The sequence below is a fragment of the Vulpes lagopus genome, chromosome 23 (genome assembly GCF_018345385.1).
Source record: "Vulpes lagopus strain Blue_001 chromosome 23, ASM1834538v1, whole genome shotgun sequence".
In the NCBI taxonomy this organism is placed as follows: domain Eukaryota; kingdom Metazoa; phylum Chordata; class Mammalia; order Carnivora; family Canidae; genus Vulpes; species Vulpes lagopus.
This window is the reverse complement of record NC_054846.1, coordinates 38,426,929-38,448,449: the sequence shown is the minus strand read 5'-3', so window position 1 is coordinate 38,448,449 and position 21,521 is coordinate 38,426,929. Positions and strand designations below refer to the sequence as shown.

The window sequence follows — 21,521 nt, the reverse complement described above, 5'->3', positions numbered from 1 at the left end:
TTTTGTCTATTAGCTTCGATTTCTCAAACATTTTTTCTGCTTTTTATTGCTATAATTTCTTTTTTTTCTACTTTGAGTACATATTTCTGTTCTCTTCCTCATACCTTGAGATATTATTTCATGCATTTTTTAAAAAAAAGATTTAATTATTTATTTTAGAACTAGGAAGGGACAAGGGGAAAGAGTCTTAAGCAGACTCTGCACTGAACACAGAACCCAACTCAGGGCTTGATCTCACTATCCTAAGATTACAACCTGAGGGGAAATCAAGAGTCAAAAGCTTAAGCGACTGATTGCACTACCCAGGTGCCCCTCATGCATTTTTATACTTCCTTTTTTAAATACTCTATATACAAGGTCAATGCACTTTCTTCCTGGATACCCCTTTAATTATATCCCATAATTACCTGTTTGCTCATTTCCATTGTAATGTTGTTGACCCAATTTGTATGTAGAACATTTTTTAAATGTCTCAAAAAAATAAAATGTCTCAATTATATTTATTTTGTTAATCTCATCTATATGAATGACACTGATTCTATGAAAATATTGAAAATTATTTTTGAAACTAGTATTAGTTACTTTTATTTTTTTAAAAAGATTATTTCGAGAAAGAGAGACAGAGAAAGAGCATGGGGTGGGGAGGGAAGAGGAAAAGGAGACAGAGAGAATCTAAGCAGACACTCCAATGGAAGTGGGGCCCAGGGCTCAATCTCAGGACCCTGAAATCAGGACCTGAGCCAAAACCTACTGAGCCACCCAGACACCCCAGTATATAGTTACCTTGAAATACCAAATGTAGTTTATAAATTCTCCAACTGTTGTTACATGTGTTACATTGAATTACATGTAATTCAAGTTTTCTGCTTTTATTTATTTATTTTTTTAAAGAAGAGAGGGACTGGAGGGAGAGGGAGAGAGAATCCCAAGCAGGCTTCATGCTCAGCTTCAAGCCCAGTGCAGCGCTCAGTCTCATGACTCTGAGATCATGACCTGAGCCGATATCAGGAGTTGGATGCTTAACCAGCAGAGCCACCCAGGCACCCCTGTTAACACTTTTGAAAGTCTTTTTCCATTCTATTGGTTACCTTTTTATTTTCTTCTTTGGCTGTTTTTAATCTAAGTTTTATAAAGTGTTGTGAAGTTCATTCTGATAAGTCTGAGTATGGATTTTTGTTGTTGTTGTTTCTTAAATCTTCATGTCTATCATCCCTTTCTTCTGGAAATTCAGAAACTGTATATTGGACTCTTATTATATCTCCGCTTAACCACTCTTTGATAATTTCTATGTCCTCGTATTGTCTATATAATCTATTTAACCTTCTCTCTTTAAATTTAAATTCTGTTGTTGTTATTATTGTTATTATTAGTGTTAAAATTCTAGATGTTCTATGAGGGAATCTAAGTACCAGTTTCCCACTTGGAATAGAACAAAGGCTCCCATCTCCAACCTGAGTTCCTGGGAGCAGTTAAAACTGAAGTCTCAGGATTTCTGAAATCATCAAAAACCTTTAGGTCTGTCAGATTGTCAGCATTGGTTTATCATGATGAATTCCAGCTTTCTCTAGGTTGTATCCTATAGGAATATTCCTAATTTCCTTAAAGAGTAAGGTGTATACTTTGTAGGTGATATGCTGCTATTATCAAGGATATTGGTATTTTGGAGCTTGAATATTTTCAGAATAACTTTTCCATGTTGGCAGAACTGAAGTCTGTATGTCTTCTCTTATTTATACTTACCCTTAAGTATAAATATTAAGAGCTGGAAAATTTTCTATTACTCTAAAATGTGTTTAATTTTTAAGGAAAGATTGTTTTCCTTATATATAAAAGTATTTTCATGCCAGAACTGATTGTCCAACTTAGTAAATATTATTTTTAGAATATACAGTAAAAATATTATCACATTAATATTAAGCCATAGGAACCGATGTGACCACCTTTTGTTATAAAGTTATGTCAGAACAAATTTAACATAAATAGAATAAAAACGACAATGCAATATTTTGAGTAAAGGATCAAGATAGGTAGAAAAAAAAATTCTATCATCACATGCCAAAACCACAGAATAGCCTTACTAAGTAGTTGCAGAACTCTTTCTGCATAAAGCCATATGTTCTCTAAGAAAATTCTCTATTTCTACTATAAGCAAATTGATTTGAAGTATGAAAGTGTCAGAGTAAGGCTTTCTACAGATTGCATTTTGATAAAGCTGTCAGTGTCTACCTGGACTTCAAAGCTTAATTTGCTGACTTAATTGAAAGAAGTAGGAGGCTCACAAATCAAAATCACTAGATAAAGTGATCCCATGCAATCAGGCATGTAATATTCTGGACATTCTTGAATTTTCTCTCTTAATTTCCCCTTAACTGGAGTACCTATTGCCTATGCCTATACATTTTTGTCAAAACATATAGACATGGAAATAAGGTACCTTGAATGACCTTTCATTCAATATTGATAATATCTTTCTTATTTATTTCTCTTTTTTATGGTCTAATTTTGTTAGCAATTTGGGGTCACTGCATGCAAATGAAGAATCCTAAAGGCTTTTTTGCTTCTTCACAATGATGTTCCTTCCTATTAGTTATCTAATGTTAACTAATCTCATCCTATTAGTTATCACTTCTACAGGGATAACTTTCAAAACTTGATCTCCATATCTAATCAGTCTCTATTCCACTAACTACAATTATCTAAAGTACCTGAAAATTTTTCCTGGCAACTGAATTCATTATTCTCTCCAGGTAACTTCTTGCTTCTAAATTTCCTCTTCTTTTTTTAAATTTTTTTTTTTTTTTAGTATAGTTGATATAAAATGTCACATTAGTTTGAGGTTTACAACATAGTGATTCAAGAACTCTATACGTTATGCTGTGCTCATCACAAGTGTAGCTTACTATAAAACACTATAACAATACCTTTGACTATTTTCCCTATGCTGTGCCTTTTATCCCTATGACTTAGTCTTTCTCTAAATGGAAGCCTATATCTCCAATGCCCCTTCACTCAACTTCTTATCCTCCACCCCCTCCCCCATCGCCTCTGGCAACCATCAGTTTATTCTCTGTATTTAAAGGTCTAATTCTGCTTTTTGTTTATTCATTTATTTTGCTTTATAGGTTGCATGTATAAGTGAGATGATACAGTATGTGTCTTTCTCTGATTTACTTCACTTAGCATAATATCCCCTAGGTCCATGAATTCCCATTTCTTATTTATGATGTAATTATTGTCCCATTTTCCTAATCTTCTTTGGCCTAGTTTATCTTTCATTCTTATCACAAATCCCAAAAGTGTCAATTTAATCTTCTTTCTCTACATTTACAAATCCTTTTCTTTCTAAATTATTCTGAAGTAATTTAAGTACACATCAAATATTAGAGGTTAATAAACATACATGTTTCTTCTCATGCTGGTTAGAACTTAATATTCTGCTTTATTTGACTCAGAGTGATTTTTATATTTCAAAAAAGTTATAAATTTAAAAGTTAAAGACCTTTATTTATAATTTCCTCAACTCATGCCAATCCTTCCATTTCAGAAGTATTTACTTTCTGAATTTGATGTTAATTTGTATTTATCATTATTTGCATTATGCATAAAAATATAACACTGAAAAAAATAAAAAATAAAAAATATAACACTTATTTACATGATTTTAAATTTTATATAAAAAGAATGATATTATATATACCTTCCTACATTTTTTCAGACAATATGCTTTTGAGATTTATCCATGTTAGTACCTTTATCTCAAGTTAATTCATATTGATATGTAATTGTATGAATATCACATTATTAATTTGCATTTTAGAAAATATTTAGATCAATTCAAATATTTAAATATTATAAAAATAATATATTATTTAAAATATCACATTTTGAAATATATGTGTTATATATGATATCTACTTGTAATGGGATTACTAGTTTATAAAATACATTCATTTTCAATTTTACTAAGCTCTCGCTGCTCAGCTTAATTAAATAAGTTAGTAATTAATGAGACTTTCACTGCTCTTCATCCTTTCTAACATTTTTTAAGAAGAGTTACTGTATTATTTTCCAATCTAATGAAAGTGAATGACATCTCATCTGCATTTTCCTGATTATTGGTCATTCCATTTTTCTTCCTTTAAATTGCTATTCATATTTTTTGCCCACGTTTCTACTAAGCTGACTTGTTAATTTATATTTTTTATAGCTTTTATGGTCTGTATATGTTCATAAAACAATGAATATTGTAAATAGCATTTATCTTATGATATGTCATACACTTTTGAGAATGTTTTACATTCATTAGAACATTTCATGGACACTAATCCTGTTTTGGTTATACATGATAAAATATTTTATTGTCTATAACCTTACAATGTACAGAATATTTTCATTTTGGCATATTTAAATTTATCAGCCAATTTATTTTATGATTTGCCTTTGATCTAAGGATTGTTTTCTTACTACAAGGGCATAAAAATTCCATTTATATTTTAAACAGTTAATTTTTTTTATCTTTCACATAGGTAACTAACTCCTCTAGAGTATACTTTTAGTGGCATTGGAATCCCTTATTGTTATTACTATTATTATTATTATATAAAAACAAGTTGTTTTAGCATGATTAATGTTTATTCTGTCATTTTCCACATGTGTTTTAAACCTCTTTGTGTTATATATCAACTTACCACAATTGTCTGAGTCTATTTTGGGCTCTTTATAATGTATCATTGGCCCATTTTCTGTCCCTATGTCAATATACTCTATTGAAATTGATGTAACTACACAATATATCCTGTTAATTGATACAATTCATCCATCCACCTTCTTCTTTTACAGTTATCTTGGTCACACTTTTTCTAATTATTCTTGACAAATTCCTTTAAAAGTCCTAATAAAGGTTTTAGAATTGGAATGTTTATATAGATTGTGTTTTAGTAAATGACATTGAACCTTATATGTTTATGTACTGAACTTCATATTCATGAACCATTTTATTTTTCCACTTATCTATATCTTCTTTTATGTCTTTGAATAAAGTGTTGTTATTGTTTTTGAAGTCCTACGTATAACTAATAGATTGGACTTTGCTATTTTGCTGCCACTGTAAATAATAATATTTTTATTTTTTTTATTTTTTATTGTTTTTTTAAAGATTTTATTTATTTATTCATTAGAAACGCAGAGAGAGAGAGGCAGAGACACAGGCAGAGGGAGAAGCAGGCTCCTTGCAGGGAGCCCGATGTGAGACTCGATTCTGGGTCTCCAGGATCACACCCTGAGCCAAAGGCAGGCACCAACCACAGAGCCACCCAGGGATCCCCAATAATAATCTTTTTAAAATTAATTTTAAAGGTTGAATGTAGTATATGAGAACAATTTAATTTTGTATTACCCTTGTTCCTCATTTCTCCATATTCAATCTCCAGATTCAAATTCCTGAGAATTTGCCTCACTTTTAGATTTGCCAGAGGTGGTAGTTTTCTCCCTTGCTTGGCACATTTAACATTCTCCTTTTATCATGAATGTTCCTAAAAATTAAGACACTTTCACCTAAGAATTTCTTATTTTTACCTATTGTTAATATGATGAATTCAAGAGTATGTGACCAGACTGTAGCCTGTACTTTCAGACTCATCTCCTCTCTCTCCATTTTATGATCTGTTCCCAAATTCACTTGATTGAAGGAGGCAGCTGAAGTTTTCTGAAGGCTGTTAGACTGCTTACTTCAGTTTATTGCTTTGTCTGTATATTACCCTTAGTTCTTTGACACATGGCCTTCCTCATAGGGAAGCTCACAACATGGCATCTTGCTTCTTCAAAAACCATAAGGAAAAAGGTCACCTCACAAAGCTGGAAACTAAAAAATTTCACTAGTATTCTGTCAAAACCATTTTTTATGTATAAATTATTTCAACAAATATTTAGAACCTACTATATGTACCTTAATGTGGTATGTTTAAGAGCTGTAACTATGGACAAGCCAGACATGACCCTTTACCCTCTATTATAAAGAATAAGACACATACATAATTACACACATGTCATCATTTTTGCCATATTCTGTTGGTTAGAAGCAAGTCAAAGGCCCTACCCATTCTTAAGGTGATGGCCTTGTAAGGTGTGGACACCAGAAGGCAGGGATCATAAGCACAGCCTTAAATCTGTCCCACACTCTATTCTATCCCAAACTTTTTAATGGCAAAACAATCAGAAGTTTCCTTTTTATAAATTTTATTTTTAAGTATCTAGAAAACTATACAGTAAGATAGAAATGAGCACATATAAAGATAATGCTTTAGTATTCACTAAAATCAAATTGTACTATTGACCCTGTTGAAAAATTTGATGTTTTATCTTAATACTCTATTGTGGGCATCATATTTCTCTTCTTTAATTAAATATGTAATAAATAATTATAACTAATCATTATAATGGTTATATTACAGTTCTTAATTTGCCTAAAATTAAACCTGGGATAATAAAGTGTACAAAAGACCAGACCAGTAAGGAAAAGTAGTGTACAAGTAATGTTGCATCAACTAACATAGATATTTCTCGAGAGCATGGTTCAATATGTTGGCCACAGAGGTGGCTGTTAAAATTTATTTAAAATTAAATCAATTACTTAATCTTTCTTTTTTTTTTTTTTAAAAAAAAGATTTTGTTTATTTATTCATGAGACACAGAAAGAGAGAGATTGAGGCAGAGACACAGGCAGAGGGAGAAGCAGGCTCCATGCAGGGAGCCCGACATGGGACTCGATTCCAGGTGTCCAGGATCACACCCTTGGCTGAAGACAGTACTAAACCACTGAGCCACCTGGGCTGCCCACAACTTAATCTTTCAATAACATTAGCCACACTAGTTCAAGTCCTATGTAGCTATTGACTATTTTGGACAGGGTAGATATAGAACATTACCATTATTACAGAAATTTCAGTTGGACGTTGCTATTAGGGCAGTGATGAATAAAACATGTCGAGTTATTTCCTGGGAAGCTCTGTGGTCTTTCATTTTGTGAAAAGATATTAAATATTTTCCCCTTAATATATAACATAGTAAAGAAGAAAGTAATATAAGATCTTAAGTATATAACACAAAAAGATGTGTAATACTGATTTAAATAAATTAAAATGTATACAAAACTGCTTAAATCATTTAAAGGAATAAAGAAAGATGAAATAAAAAGATTTTTAAATATTCTGATTATTCATTTATATGACAAAATACCACTTTAAACTTAGGCTATTGTTCCACAGAATAATTTCTTGGATATTTGTCTTTTATGGTTTTAGGATTAAATTACTAATAATTTAATTTAATAAATTTATTCTTCAATTAACAACCTATATGTATTCAGTTTTTTATATTTAACACAGTACAAGTTCCATGCTGTATGTTTAAAGTATGTGACAAAATAATTGTAAAGCTCTCATGTAAAAAAATTAAAGTGAGTGCATAGACATATATGTAAATATGCATAAAGGGAGATTATCAGTACCAAGATAGGTAAACTTTCGTTTAAACAACATTAGTTTAAAAATATAGTATTGGAAAAAAAAAAAAAGTAAAAAAAAAAAATAAAAATATAGTATTGGTAAAAAAGTAAAAAAAAAAAAATATATATAGTATTGGCATATAATTGACATATCTAAAGATTGAAAGACTGTGCAAGACATTACAGTATATAAAGGGGAAAAAACAAAAATAAAAAAAACTTTTGAAAAAATAGGATAAATATATAGGGGAAATAAATTATTAGGATGCCATGAAAATAACCCTAGATATACCTGTTGTAGAGACAAGCATTCCACAAATCAACCTGTGAGCCAACCAATTAATCAAAGAACTTGCAGGAATTTACTGGGTGGGGGGGAGGATAGATGCTCTTTTTTGTACTTAGAAAAACAGATTCCAGAGGTTTAAAACAGACTGCTAAATCTGTCAGAGAAAGCTCAGTAGGCTAAGGATGATAGAAACCAGATAAGAGCAAAAAATTGGGATTATTGCTAAATTAGGAGTTATATTCTATTAGGATAGAATATGATTTTGTAGGTAAAATGTTGATTGAAAAACACATGAAATTGTGCATTCATTATTAAAATAAAAGTACATTAGTATCATATATTAGTTTTGTCTACTAAAACACAAATTAATAAATCATAAGTTTCTAGGCAGCCGGGGTAGCTTGGCGGTTCAGCGCCTGCCTTTAGCCCAGGGCGCGATCCTGGAGATCTGGGACCGAGTCCCACGTTGGGCTCCCTGCATGGAGCCCGCTTCTCCCGCTGCCTGTGTCTCTGCCTTCTCTCTCTCACTCTGTATCTCTTGTGAATAAATAAATAAAATCTTTAAAAAAATAATAAGTTTCTAAACTTGCCATTGACTCATCTAGTATTTGCTAAATGATTGTTAGTAAACAAAAATGCAGTACCACACTGTCTTGATGACCACAGCTTTGTAGTACAACCTGAAATCTGGCATTGTGATGCCCCCAGATAGCCCCCTGGCTATTCAAGGTCTTTTCTGATTCCACACAAATCTTAAAATAATTTGTTCTAACTCTCTGAAGAAAGTCCATGGTATTCTGATAGGGATTGCATTAAACGTGTAAATTGCCCTGGGTAACATTGACATTTTCACAATATTAATTCTGCCAATCCATGAGCATGGAATATTTTTCCATCTCTTTGTGTCTTCCTCAATTTCTTTCAGAAGTGTTCTATAGTTTTTAGGGTATAGATCCTTTACTTCTTTGGTTAGGTTTATTCCTAGGTATCTTATGCTTTTGGGTGCTATTGTAAATGGGATTGACTCCTTAATTTCTCTTTCTTCAATCTCATTGTTAGTGTATAGAAATGCCACTGATTTCTGGGCATTGATTTTGTATCCTGCCATGCTACCAAATTGCTGTATGAGTCCTAGCAGTCTTGGGGTGGAGGCTTTTGGGTTTTCTATGTAGAGTATCATGTCATTGGCGAAGAGGGAGAGTTTGATCAATGGAACAGAATAGAGAAACCAGAAGTGGACCCTGAACTTTATGGTCAACTAATAATCGATAAAGGAGGAAAGACTATCCATTGGAAGAAAGACGGTCTCTTCAATAAATGGTGCTGGGAAAATTGGACATCCACATGCAGAAGAATGAAACTAGACCACTCTCTTTCACCATACACAAAAATAAACTCAAAATGGATGAAAGATCTAAATGTGAGACAAGATTCCATCAAAATCCTAGAGGAGAACACAGGCAACACGCTTTTTGAACTCAGCCACAGTAACTTCTCGCAAGATACATCCATGAAGGCAAAAGAAACAAAAGCAAAAATGAACTATTGGGACTTCATCAAGATAAGAAGCTTTTGCACAGCAAAGGATACAGTCAACAAAACTCAAAGACAACCTACAGAATGGGAGAAGATATTTGCAAACGACATATCAGATAAAGGGCTAGTTTCCAAGATCTATAAAGAACTTATTAAACTCGACACCAAAGAAGCAAACAATCCAATCATGAAATGGGCAAAAGACATGAAGAGAAATCTCACAGAGGAAGACATAGACATGGCCAACATGCACATGAGAAAATGCTCTCCATCACTTGCCATCAGGGAAATACAAATCAAAACCACAATGAGATACCACCTCACACCAGTGAGAATGGGGAAAATTAACAAGGCAGGAAACCACAAATGTTGGAGAGGATGCGGAGAAAAGGGAACCCTCTTACACTGTTGGTGGGAATGTGAACTGGTGCAGCCACTCTGGAAAACTGTGTGGAGGTTCCTCAAAGAGTTAAAAATAGACCTGCCCTACCTACAACCCAGCAATTGCACTGTTGGGGATTTACCCCAAAGATACAGATGCAATGAAACGCCAGGACACCTGCACCCCGATGTTTCTAGCAGCAATGTCCACAATAGCCAAACTGTGGAAGGAGCCTCAGTGGCCATCGAAAGATGAATGGTTAAAGAAGATGTGGTCTATGTATACAATGGAATATTCCTGAGCCATTAGAAACGATGAATACCCACCATTTGCGTCAACGTGGATGGAACTGGAGGGTATTATGCTGAGTGAAATAAGTCAATCGGAGAAGGACAAACATTGTATGTTCTCATTCATTTGTGGAATATAAATAATAGTGAAAGGGAATTTAAGGGAAGGGAGAAGAAATGTGTGGGAAATATCAGGAAGGGAGACAGAACATAAAGACTCCTAACTCTGGGAAACGAATTAGAGGTGGTGGAAGGAGAGGGGGGCGGGGGTTGGGGGGAATGGGTGACTGGCACTGAGGGGGGCACTTGACGGGATGAGCACTAGGTGTTATTCTGTATGTTGGTAAATTGAACACCAATAAAAAATAAATTTATTTAAGAAATGCAGACAGGTCTGTATTAACTTCACTATACTAGAAAGCCAATAGAATGAGGGACCAGATAACAAATTCTTAAGTAAACTTAAGGAAAATTAGAGGAGGTGGGGATATAAACCAAACACAAAATTGTAATTCCAGTAAGGTTCATGTAGCAATCGGTCTGTCTTAAAAAATAAATTCTATTCTAATTAAACAAAAATGTTCAAAATAGGAATGTGACAGGTTATATAAGCACATATAATAAGATTTTGATTAAAATATAAAATGGAATACCCATATGCACATACATTAAAATATAAGATTTCTAAAAATCTAAAATTTATGAATATTAAGAAATAGAACATTTTAATTAACCAAATATTAAGGAAACTATTACATGTTAAATAGTATATTTAATATTAACCATAAGCTATTTTGTATTTCTCTGATTTACTTGAAAAACAATTGTCATGGAATACATTGTTTCAGATAATAAAATATATGTTCTTTTTCTCAATAGATTTTATTAACTCAGGAACAAACAATTAATTATTCTCTTAATACATTTTATTTTATTTTATTTTATTTATTTTAATTATTTTTAGTTTTTTTGGGGGGCTTAATACATTTTACATTCTTACCAAAACTTACTTACTTTCTTTCTTTCTTTCTTTTTTGCTTTCTTTCTCTTTCTTTCTTTCTTTCTTTCTTTCTTTCTTTCTTTCTTTTTTCTTTCTTTCTTTCTTTCTTTTCTCTTTCTTTCTTTCTTTCTTTCTTTCTTTCTTTCTTTCTTTCTTCTTTCTTTCTTCTCTGTATGTGTTTATGTGTATATATGTAGTGTGTTTTATGTGTGTGTATATATGTTTATATAATATATGAGTATGTATGTATACATTCAAATAAATATATATTTGTAGAGTTAGCACTATTCTCCCAAAAATTGATAAACCAAAGAGATAGAAAAATTTATAAGGAGACTTAAAATAGAATACTATCAATCAGCTTGTCCTAGCTGATACATATAAATCTTGGCCCTCATGATAACTATAGAGTATATTTAGTTCCAGTGCACATGGAACATTCATTAAAATGAATACACTGAACTATGAAACATGTCTCAAGAAATAAAAAATGATTGGAATCATAAAAATATATTATTTGATCATGATGGAAATGTATTCGAAATCTATTTTTAAAGTACCTAGAAAATTGACAAATATTTGTAATTAACTGTGACATTTGTAATCTCCATTAAAAATGACAATATAAAAAATTATTTAGAAATGAATAATAAAGGAAATAATACATAAACTTTTTTGGGATGTAGCTATAGCAGTACTTACAGTTTTGCATTTTTTATGTTTATTTTTAAATATGTTTAAAAATAAATTATCAAAATTTGTAAAAAAAGAACTAACACAAAGTAAGTAGAAGAAAGAGTGAAAACATATGAAATAGGAAACAGTCAAACAAAAGAGTAAATCAATAAAACTGGTTCATTTGAAATATCTCTGGCTAGAGAGAAAATATAAATTACCAATATGAATGAAACAAAGTTTATAAGTTATTTTGGGGAAAGGTATGACAATAAATTTATCTTCACATGATATGGACAAATTTTTCAAAAGAAATTTATCATGAATATTTAGAATATCTGAAAGTTCTATATTTATTAAATAAATATAACAATAAATACTTTTTCACAAAACTCTAGGCCAGTATTGCATAATGTTTAACTCAAACTTTTGGTTAAGAAATAATCCATACTAAGAAGAAAGCAATCCAATAAAAACAAAGCAAAAGTTTTTAACATTTCACCAAATAACATACATTGATATCAAAAAGCATATGAAAAAGTGTTCAACAGCATTAGTCATTAAGGATATGCACAGTAAAATTAGATACCATGATGCCCAGTAGATTGTCTAAATTTTTTTTTGTCTAAAATTAAGATTTTTAACACCAGGGCTTGGTGAAAAATGCAGTGACTGGTAGTCTAATACAGTGAGGTTGGAGGTATAAAATGATGCAGCTACTTTAGAAAACAGGTTAGCAAGCTATGACCCAGGAGTTTACTCCTAGCTATTTAGCAAAAATTAAAATATGGTTCTAGAAAAAACTTAGATGAATATTCACAGGAACTTTGTTCCCAAAAGTCACAATCTTACATGTTCAAATACCCCTCAACTGGTAAATGGATAAATTATGGTATATTCATACGGGAGACCAACAAACAAATAAAGGAACAGTTGGAGATACACACATTAACATGGATGAATCTCAAAAAAATTATGCTAAATAATAGAATCCAGTCATACAAAAAAGTACATATAGGTTTCTGATGGTATGATTCTTTAAAACAGGAAAAAATGAATCTAAAGTGTTATAAATTATATCAGTTTCTGCCTCTCGGGCCAAGGAAGGTGGTGAAGGGGCTGCAGAGTTTCAAGGGAAATTTTAGGGTGCCTGATATTTGGTGTAAGGGTCACATGGTTGTATACAGGTGTCCAAACATATCAGAAAACTCACTTAAGAATGAATACTTTTTACTGTATATGAAGAGTACTTTAGGAAAACTGATTTTTAAAAAGGAACTGAAAAATCTATATTGAGAAAAGTATGAAATTAAGTGAAAATATGACCATTTATTTAACAAATGCTGAAAGATACTATATTTCTGGTCTAAGAATCCCTTACTGAAAATCATTTTTTTCAATTAACATACATAGATTAATTTCAATTAAAATATTAATAAGTTTTTTTCTTAAATATGTGTTTAAAAATTCATTTGGAAGAAAATAGGAGCACCAGGGTGGCTCAGTCAATTAAGTGTCTGCCTTTGGCTCAGGTCATGATCCCAGGGTCCTGGGAATGAGTCCTCCATCAGGCTCTGTGCTCAGCATGGAGTCTGCTTGTCCCTGTCCTTCTGTGCTTCCCCCTGCTTATGCTGTCATGCTCAATCTCTTTCTCTGTCTCTGAAATAAAACTTAAAAAAAATAAATAAAACAATTCATTTGGAAGAAAATAAATGGAGTATTTTCATACAAAATGATGGTAGAGAATTTTAGAAATTTTAACACTAGAATGTTCTGTAAATAAATAAAAAAAATTAAAAATAAAGAAATAATGTTAACAGTAAAATGTCAGAGAAGAAATGTAGGGAAGCAAAGTATAATTTAATAAATTATAACATAAGTTGTAGAATAGTTGATTCAGCTTTGGTAAAAATAAATCTGCCGTGATATCTTATACAAATATCAGAAATAAAATTTAATGAAAGGATTAAAGTTTATCTTAAATATGAATTAAATACAATGGCATTAATTTAATTGAGTATAATTAAATATTTTATATGAAATATTAATTAAATGGGGATAGACTTTATGGCCATAAAATAGGCATCAAAAAGTCAGACTGGGAAATGATAATTTCAACTCACAATTAATATTTGTGAGTTGCCACTGAAAATATATGAAGAGCTAAATTTAAAATATTGAATGAATATGGCAAATTAAATGTTACCATCTATAAAATCAGACCTCTTGCATATCAATAAAAGCTATATCAAAATTTGGCAGAGGATATTAAATATTTCACAGAAAATTTATTTGAGAATTTCTGATAATATGAATGTCACTAATATTACAGTCAATGTCAGTAAAAGGTGGGATGGACTTCTATCCACAAAATATTAAATATACAATAAATAGTCTCCAGTGTATTTTGAAATGGCATTCTCATCATGCTATTGTAGAACTATAAATTGGTAAGACTTTCAAAAATCCTTATTTAAACTCTCAAGACATTCAAAGTGTTCAAATTATTTACTATGAATCCTTAGAAAATTTTTACAAAGGCAATCATCAGAATTGCAATAAAATTTTATGTATAAAGATGTTAATTACATAAGCATTCAGAGCCCAAATATGATAACAGGCATTTAAAAAACAGTGATTTATACATTCATAATTTATATAACCATTATCATATATATATACACATTACATGATTACATCTTAATATATATGTCATAATGAAACAGTGTAAACATTTCTAAGTTTTTAAAATTTTATAGTATCTTCACAATAGAGAGAACATTGTAAAAATTGCAAAGGATCCAGGATCACGCCCTGGGCCGAAGGCAGGGGCTAAACCGCAGAGCCATCCATTATTCTCCCAATAATACAGAGAATATAAAACATTACAAATTAATTTTGAAACATGTAGTAAGTGTGATTTAGCTTATTTCAGTGAGAACTGATAATTCATAGCATTGTTTAATTTGACTTACTGAAATTTTGCTCCTATTTCCGTATAACCTGTATAAATAGCTGGAGCACCAGGGTGGCTCAGTGGTGGGGTGTCTACCTTTGGCTCAGGTCATGATCCTGGGGTCCTGGGATGGAGTCCCACATCAGGCTCCCTGCAGGGAGCCTGCTTCTCCCTCCGCCTTAGTCTGCCTCTCTCTGTGTGTCTCTCATGAATAAATAAAAATAAAAGCTTTAAAAAAGTATAGAAATAAATTAAAGCTAAAAATTTTTAGGGATGCCTGAGTGGCTCAGTGGTTGGGCATCTGCCTTTGGCCCAGGTCGTGATCCTGGAGTTCCCGAATTGTGTCCCACATCAGGCTCCCTACATGGAGCCTGTGTCTCCCTCTGCCTATGTCTCTGCCTTTCTCTCTGTGCCTCTCATGAATAAATAAATAAAATCTTTTAAAAATGTTTTTAAAAAGCTAAATATTTTTAAAACGTTTTATTTCCAAAGATAAATTGATCTATTTTTCCACTCTGACAGCTGTTTAGCAAAAGCTAAAGAAATTTGCACATAATCGATTAATTTAAGAAGAAAAATTTTTTAGCATTTTTACAATTCTGAGAATTTTGATTTATTATATAGTAATCATTAGACAGGAGCATATCTACATCCAAGATTTATATAAAAAATCTTACATGTTTTGATTTATTTTTTCTCACTCTAACTCAATTTTTAAAATTCTGCACCATGAAAAAGTGAATGGGAAGTGAATTGTCTTACGTGTGAAGTCAAGAAAGTAATTTGCTATTTATATTTCTTAAAATCTTCTAAATAAGAAAGATATGCCCATTACAAGCCACCATTTTCATCCTTAGCTTTGTTTAGACATTTTAGCAAGTTGATAAGGTTTTATATGCTTCTAGTACCCCTCCCCACCAAAATAAAAAATTATATCAATTTTACATTTTCAGGTAGAGTTACAGTAAAAAAGGTATTTTTAAGTAGGAGAATTGCTTTTAACTGGAGACCAGGAAACTTGTTAAGCACATGTCATAAGTGGCCTTTTTAAATTTTAGTAAGTTCAATCACTGATTGATTTGCTTTAAAGACTATTCACGTAGGAGAAATCTCCATTTGCAATGCTGGAGTACAAAATGGAAAAGAAGAAATCAGCTTTCTTAAAGCTTTCATAAAAGCTTTCCAGAGGTAGTAATAGTTTTACCTTTGCAAAATTATCAGTGAATGAAATTAGTGCTGGTGAAACAGAGGGAATGAAGCCAAGTACATGTCAGCTGCTATTTTGTGGACTGCCCCTCATATTTCTGCCAACAATTCTTAGCTCTGACCTTGAAACACCTGTTTGTTAGAAAGGACTGTCTGTCAAACTGAACTATGTGAAAATTGTTATGTGTTTTGAAAATGTGGAAAAGAGAGTGAAATCTCAAACTCACTTTTCTTCTGCAATATGAGCATTTGAACAAAAATCTTTGTGGATTAAACTAATCAGTTTATTAGTCCTCTCACTTACCATTTAGTGTTTACAGAAAAAAGATTTATTTTAATATGTAAAGTAAAACCAATATAAACTTCCTAGTTGGGATTAGAAACTGTACAGTATTCATTTAAATTGAAGCAGAAAATGCAAAAAGTGTTATTTTAATATGGATGGATTAAATGGAAAAAAATTAAGAAATTTTAAAGAAGTACCTGTATCAATACCATTATTACAGTTTCAGAATTTTTGTCCTACAATTAATGTAATGAAATAAATGCCATCAAATATTGCTCTTGTCACTATTAAAAAATCCCCATTCATTCACCATAAATGGCATCAAATATTGCTCTTCTCACTATTAAAAAAATCCCCATTCATTCACCATAAATGGCATCAAATATTGCTATTTTCACCATTAGGAAAGTGAAGAGACTTAAATGTAAATCTACACTCAGCTGAAAAGTGTTATGTTTTGAGAAATTAAATTTAATATTTTCTAAATCTCAGATCCCACTTTTATAAATTTGGAAAAAAGATTTTTTCCATAATGTGCAATAAAACTATATTCCCTCAGTCATTTATCAAGCAAATTTGAAAAGAATAAATGATAGAGGGAAATTTACTGAAATCTCATTCAACTAGTCTTTAGATTCATGTAGATATATTAAAAATGTTAGTCATTACTTACTTAGTAGTTACTATAAAGCTAAAAATTAACACAGGCTTACTTTGTTTCTTGTCATCATCATTATCATCATCTACTTATATCTTTTTGATATAAAGAATAAACAAAAATCCTATGATATTGATAGTTGGCTTTCATAGTTCCAAGACTGTTAAATTTGCTTAGAATTCTGGGATTATAAATTTTTATTTAGGAAAATTAAATTTATTAATATTTGGTTATTGATGACTTAATGTATTTGTTTACTTAAAATTGTAACTTAAATTTGCCATAGGAGATTGATTATATCCACCATTATTATAATAAGCTCTTATTATCTTTGATTTCACTTATTCTATACATTTCTACATTTCTTGACTAGTGTGAAACCATTAAGATCCTTTAAATCCCTAATTCACTCCCTATAGCTTTATTTTTTTAGTAAAAAAAAATTAACAGTATGCTTCTTACATAGATATTCAAAAGTTTCTAGCTACTAGAAAGCCTAATATATGACTTTTGTGAATTTACAAGTCAAATGAAAAAAACTTGCTTACCATATATGAGCTTCTATCCTAGATAAATTTATTAAACAGACACTTAAAAAGTAATTAATTTAAACATCTAGGGTAAATTAGTAATAAATTCTCTATTTCAATATCTTCATAAAGAATATAATCCAAATATATGAAAATCATTTGATATTTTAATGAATAAAGAAGTTCAAATATCTTAGTTCATTTGATTGAATAAAATATGTCTGATATATCTATAATTACATTACTATAAGGATGTCTTATATTAATGTAAGTTGCCTTTTATTCAACCAGCTAAATTTGAAGATCTAATTGGCTTTATTAAACAATTTATGAATCGAGTAGCATCCCATTGTAAATAGGCACTGCAAGGAGTTGGACAAAAATGGAAGGTTTTATAGAGGGACAGTGGAGGCTAGAAAGTTATTAGCAGAAGAAAACAATTTTTCCAAGTGACACTGCTTTCTACATGAAAAAAATAAGAAGTCTTAGCATGCACATTACCTCATATTTCTTTATTGAGTAGAGAGGACCCAGGTGGAAGACTCATTTGCAAGGATTGAAAAATTCCTGGCTGACTGGTTAAGATTACATTTTGGGGAGAGGTTGAAACTGCAATTAGATTATGTATTGAGCACTGATAAGTGGCACCATTTGGGGCCTTTTTTTTTTTTTTTTTGACACTTCCATTTAATGCAAGCCTTACTCAACTTTACCTCCCTCAATTTCTTACTTGCACATTCAGCCAAATTTCATATCCCTCAAAGTTCTTAGCATTGTGTGTCAGGCTCCTGATGACCTAGCTCCATATCTACCCAGCACAGGCATGTGATACCACCTGTAATTTACAGGCTGAAAATAATGAATTACTGTCTGCACTCATCATGAAATATACTGTTCCTTATATTTTGACATTTGTACACATTTTCAACTCCATCTGATGTTCCCTTCCATCTGTACATTGGAAAAAATCTACCCATTTGTCAGCACCTAATTATCTTTTTTTTTCCTAATTATCTTTAATATAACTTCCTCCCCCTCTATCGTGCTGTAGATTATTCTACACCTCAATTATAATAGTATGTTTCAATTATATGTCTACTCTCTTTTCCTTGTCCATTAGTATTTAGTTCTCTGGGAATACATTGTATTTCAAAAGTTTATACTTTGAAGTACTTTGGGAACATGTATTCTATTTTCTTGATATGTGTAACCTGTATTCTAAGAGGATTAATAAGTTAATGGTGAATGGAAATAAAATAGCTGGCAGGCACTTGGGTAGCTCAACCCATTAAGCGTCCATTGATTTTGGTTCATTCGGGTCATGATCTCAGGGTTGTGAGATTGAGCCTCACCTTGCGCTCGCATTAGGCATAGAGCCTGCTTAAGATTCTTTCTCTTCCTTTCTCTCTGCCTCTCTACCCCGCCCCTAAAAAGAAGAAAAAAAAGGAAAAAAAAAAAAGAAAATAGCTGGAGTAAGAAATAATTTTCCCCCCAGTGGAAGCTCACCTTTGTCTGCTTTAAACTCAGCATGCTGAACCAAAGTGATCTCTCAAAGAACATATGTAAAACTTTTACACTTTCTCTGTTTCCTACCATTTCTCTTTATAGGACACATTTTTAAGACTTGTAATTAAATTGTAATTAAAAGAAACTTTGGTGTTATTTGAATTTCTCAAAACAGCACAGAATGGGCATAATAAATATGGACATAGATAAACTCATTTGGTCTAGTGATTTAATGGCAAATATTCCAGTGAAGACAGAAAAATCTTACGTTTATTCTTAGGGAATATAAAAAAAAAGAGATATAAAGAAAACACATAATTGGAGCTCCTGAGTGGCTGGGTCAGCTAAGTGCCTAACTCTTGATTTCAACTCAGGTCATGATCTTAGGATCCTGAGATCAAGCTCCTCATTCGGTTCTGTACTAGGGGTGTGGAGCCTGCTTGAAATTCTCTCCCTCGCTCTTCCTTTGTCCACCCCTCCCCTACTACACACACTCTCTCTTTCTCAAAAACAAAATAAAACACAATGCAAGACAACTGTTTAAACAGAAAGAGAGGGATCCCTGGGTGGCGCAGCGGTTTGGCGCCTGCCTTTGGCCCAGGGCGTAATCCTGGAGACCCGGGATCGAGTCCCACATCGGGTTCCTGGTGCGTGGAGCCTGCTTCTCCCTCTGCCTGTGTCTCTGCCTCTCTCTCTCTCTCTCTCTCTATCATGAATAAATAATAAAAAAAAATTAAAAAAAATAAATAAACAGAAAGAGAAAATAATGTATATAGTCATACTTTCTCAAACCAAACATTCTTAATAAAACATTGCGTAGATATTAAGAGTTTTTTAAGTTTAAATGTATTACTGAAGGATAATACCACAGTGGTGTTAGATTAAAACAAAATTAGTTATGCTCTTTACATTAAAAATTGCTTTACGAAAGTCCTAGTATTTACAGTTATATCACTATATTCAGGCATTAATAGATACGACATATTCATGGGTGAGGAGTATTTTGCAAATATATTGTAGATATTTATTCAAAAATAGAGCTAATACTAACTGGGCACTCACCATGCCCAGGCACTGATCTGGATACTATAGATAAAAGCAAAAAAAGCTAATAAATTCTTTCATCTCCTAGAGCTTTAATTCTAAAATGATTAAATATAATGATTATTTTATATGTTTGTAAATATTGAAGAAAAATTATGCTAAGAAAAGGGCATAGAAAATCTTCAGAGAGGTCAAAAATCATTGGGTATAGAAACCATATACACATATATACACACACACTGAACAGGAATCAAAATCATTAATGAGCTCTATAAAGGAAAAAAGGTGTAATATGTATATCATGTATGCAAAGACAGCCACATGAGTACAGGCACTCAACAATAGATATAATTAAAAACAGGATAAGATGAGATTTGCCTACATAGGAATGGAGTTTATGTGTTATTTATTTTTTTAAACTGAATGATTGCTAGGGCTACCATAACAAATGGCACAGACCAGGTGGCTTAAATAGAATAAATTTATCTCTCTAAGTTCTGGAGACTAGAAGTCCACGATCAAGATGTTGGCAAAGTTGGTTTCTCCCGAGGCTTCTCTTCTGGGTTCACAGATGGCCCTCTTCTCCCTGTGTCTGCACATGCTTCCTTTTGTGTCTATTTCCAAATTGCCCTCCTTTTACATGCACATTACTCAGATTAGATTAGCTCATACTCTAATAATCTAGTTAAATTTAATTGCCTCTTAAAGACTGTCTCCATATCTTCATGTTCTGAAGCTCTTGGAGGTTAGGAGTTCACCATATGAATAGGAGAGGGTGCACAATTCAGCCCATAACAACTTTTATATTTTATAACAGGTTTATATTTAAAGAAAATCTGAGATGGCAACATTTAGCATTCCAGTACATTCCACATTTAGTTCACCTGGTACTAACATCTTATATTAGTATAGTGCATTTGCTACAATTAATACACCAATATTGACATACTATTATTGAGTAAAGCCCATAGTGTATTTAGCTTTTCTTATGTGTTACCTAATGTTCTTTTTACCCCTTTGCCGTCCCATCCATGATAGCACATTACAAATATTTGTCATGGTCTCCTGCGCCGCGGGGGGCTCCTGCACGTGCGCCGGCTCCTGCAAATGCAAAGAGTGCAGATGCACCTCCTGCAAGAAAAGCTGCTGCTCCTGCTGCCCCGTGGGCTGTGCCAAGTGTGCCCAGGGCTGCATCTGCAAGGGCGCATCGGACAAGTGCAGCTGCTGTGCCTGATGTGGGGGAGAGCCTATTCCTGATGTAAATAGAGCGACGTGTACAAACCTACAGTTTGTGGGGGGTTTTTTGGTGCTTTTTGTCTTGGGTCCAACTCTGACCCGTTTGCTACTACATTCCTAGTTATTTTCCCTATGAAATAATACGTGAATTATAATAAAAGCTGTCGACTTTAAAAAAAAAAATTCTCTTGGCTGTGAGAATTTCACACTTTGATGACCTTGACAGTTTCGAGAAATACTAGCTATGTGTTTTTTATTCTTTTCTAATGGAATTTATCTTTTTTATTATTGTTATTGCTAAAGTTATTAGATTGGGCTTTATAGGTTTGGGGGAAGAAGATGACAATGACATTTTTATCACATCGTAGGAAAGGTATATACTTATGACTTACGACCATTGATGTTGACCTTGATCACCTGGCTGAG

At 32.1% G+C, this 21,521-nt stretch overlaps 1 protein-coding gene across 1 annotated transcript; it reads left to right on the top strand.

Annotated features, from left to right (window-relative positions):
- The first annotated feature begins 20,916 nt into the window (after window positions 1-20,916).
- LOC121481012 (metallothionein-2-like) lies at window positions 20,917-21,278 on the top strand. Its single transcript, XM_041737985.1, has one exon. It carries the CDS (start codon window positions 20,917-20,919, stop codon window positions 21,091-21,093), a length of 177 nt encoding a protein of 58 aa, XP_041593919.1. The 3' UTR covers window positions 21,094-21,278.
- Window positions 21,279-21,521: the final 243 nt, after the last annotated feature.

What these genes read in the sequence shown, in the direction of transcription:
- LOC121481012 (XM_041737985.1), top strand. Translation starts at nt 20,917, where the DNA reads ATGGTCTCCTGCGCCGCGGGGGGCTCCTGCACGTGCGCCGGCTCCTGC.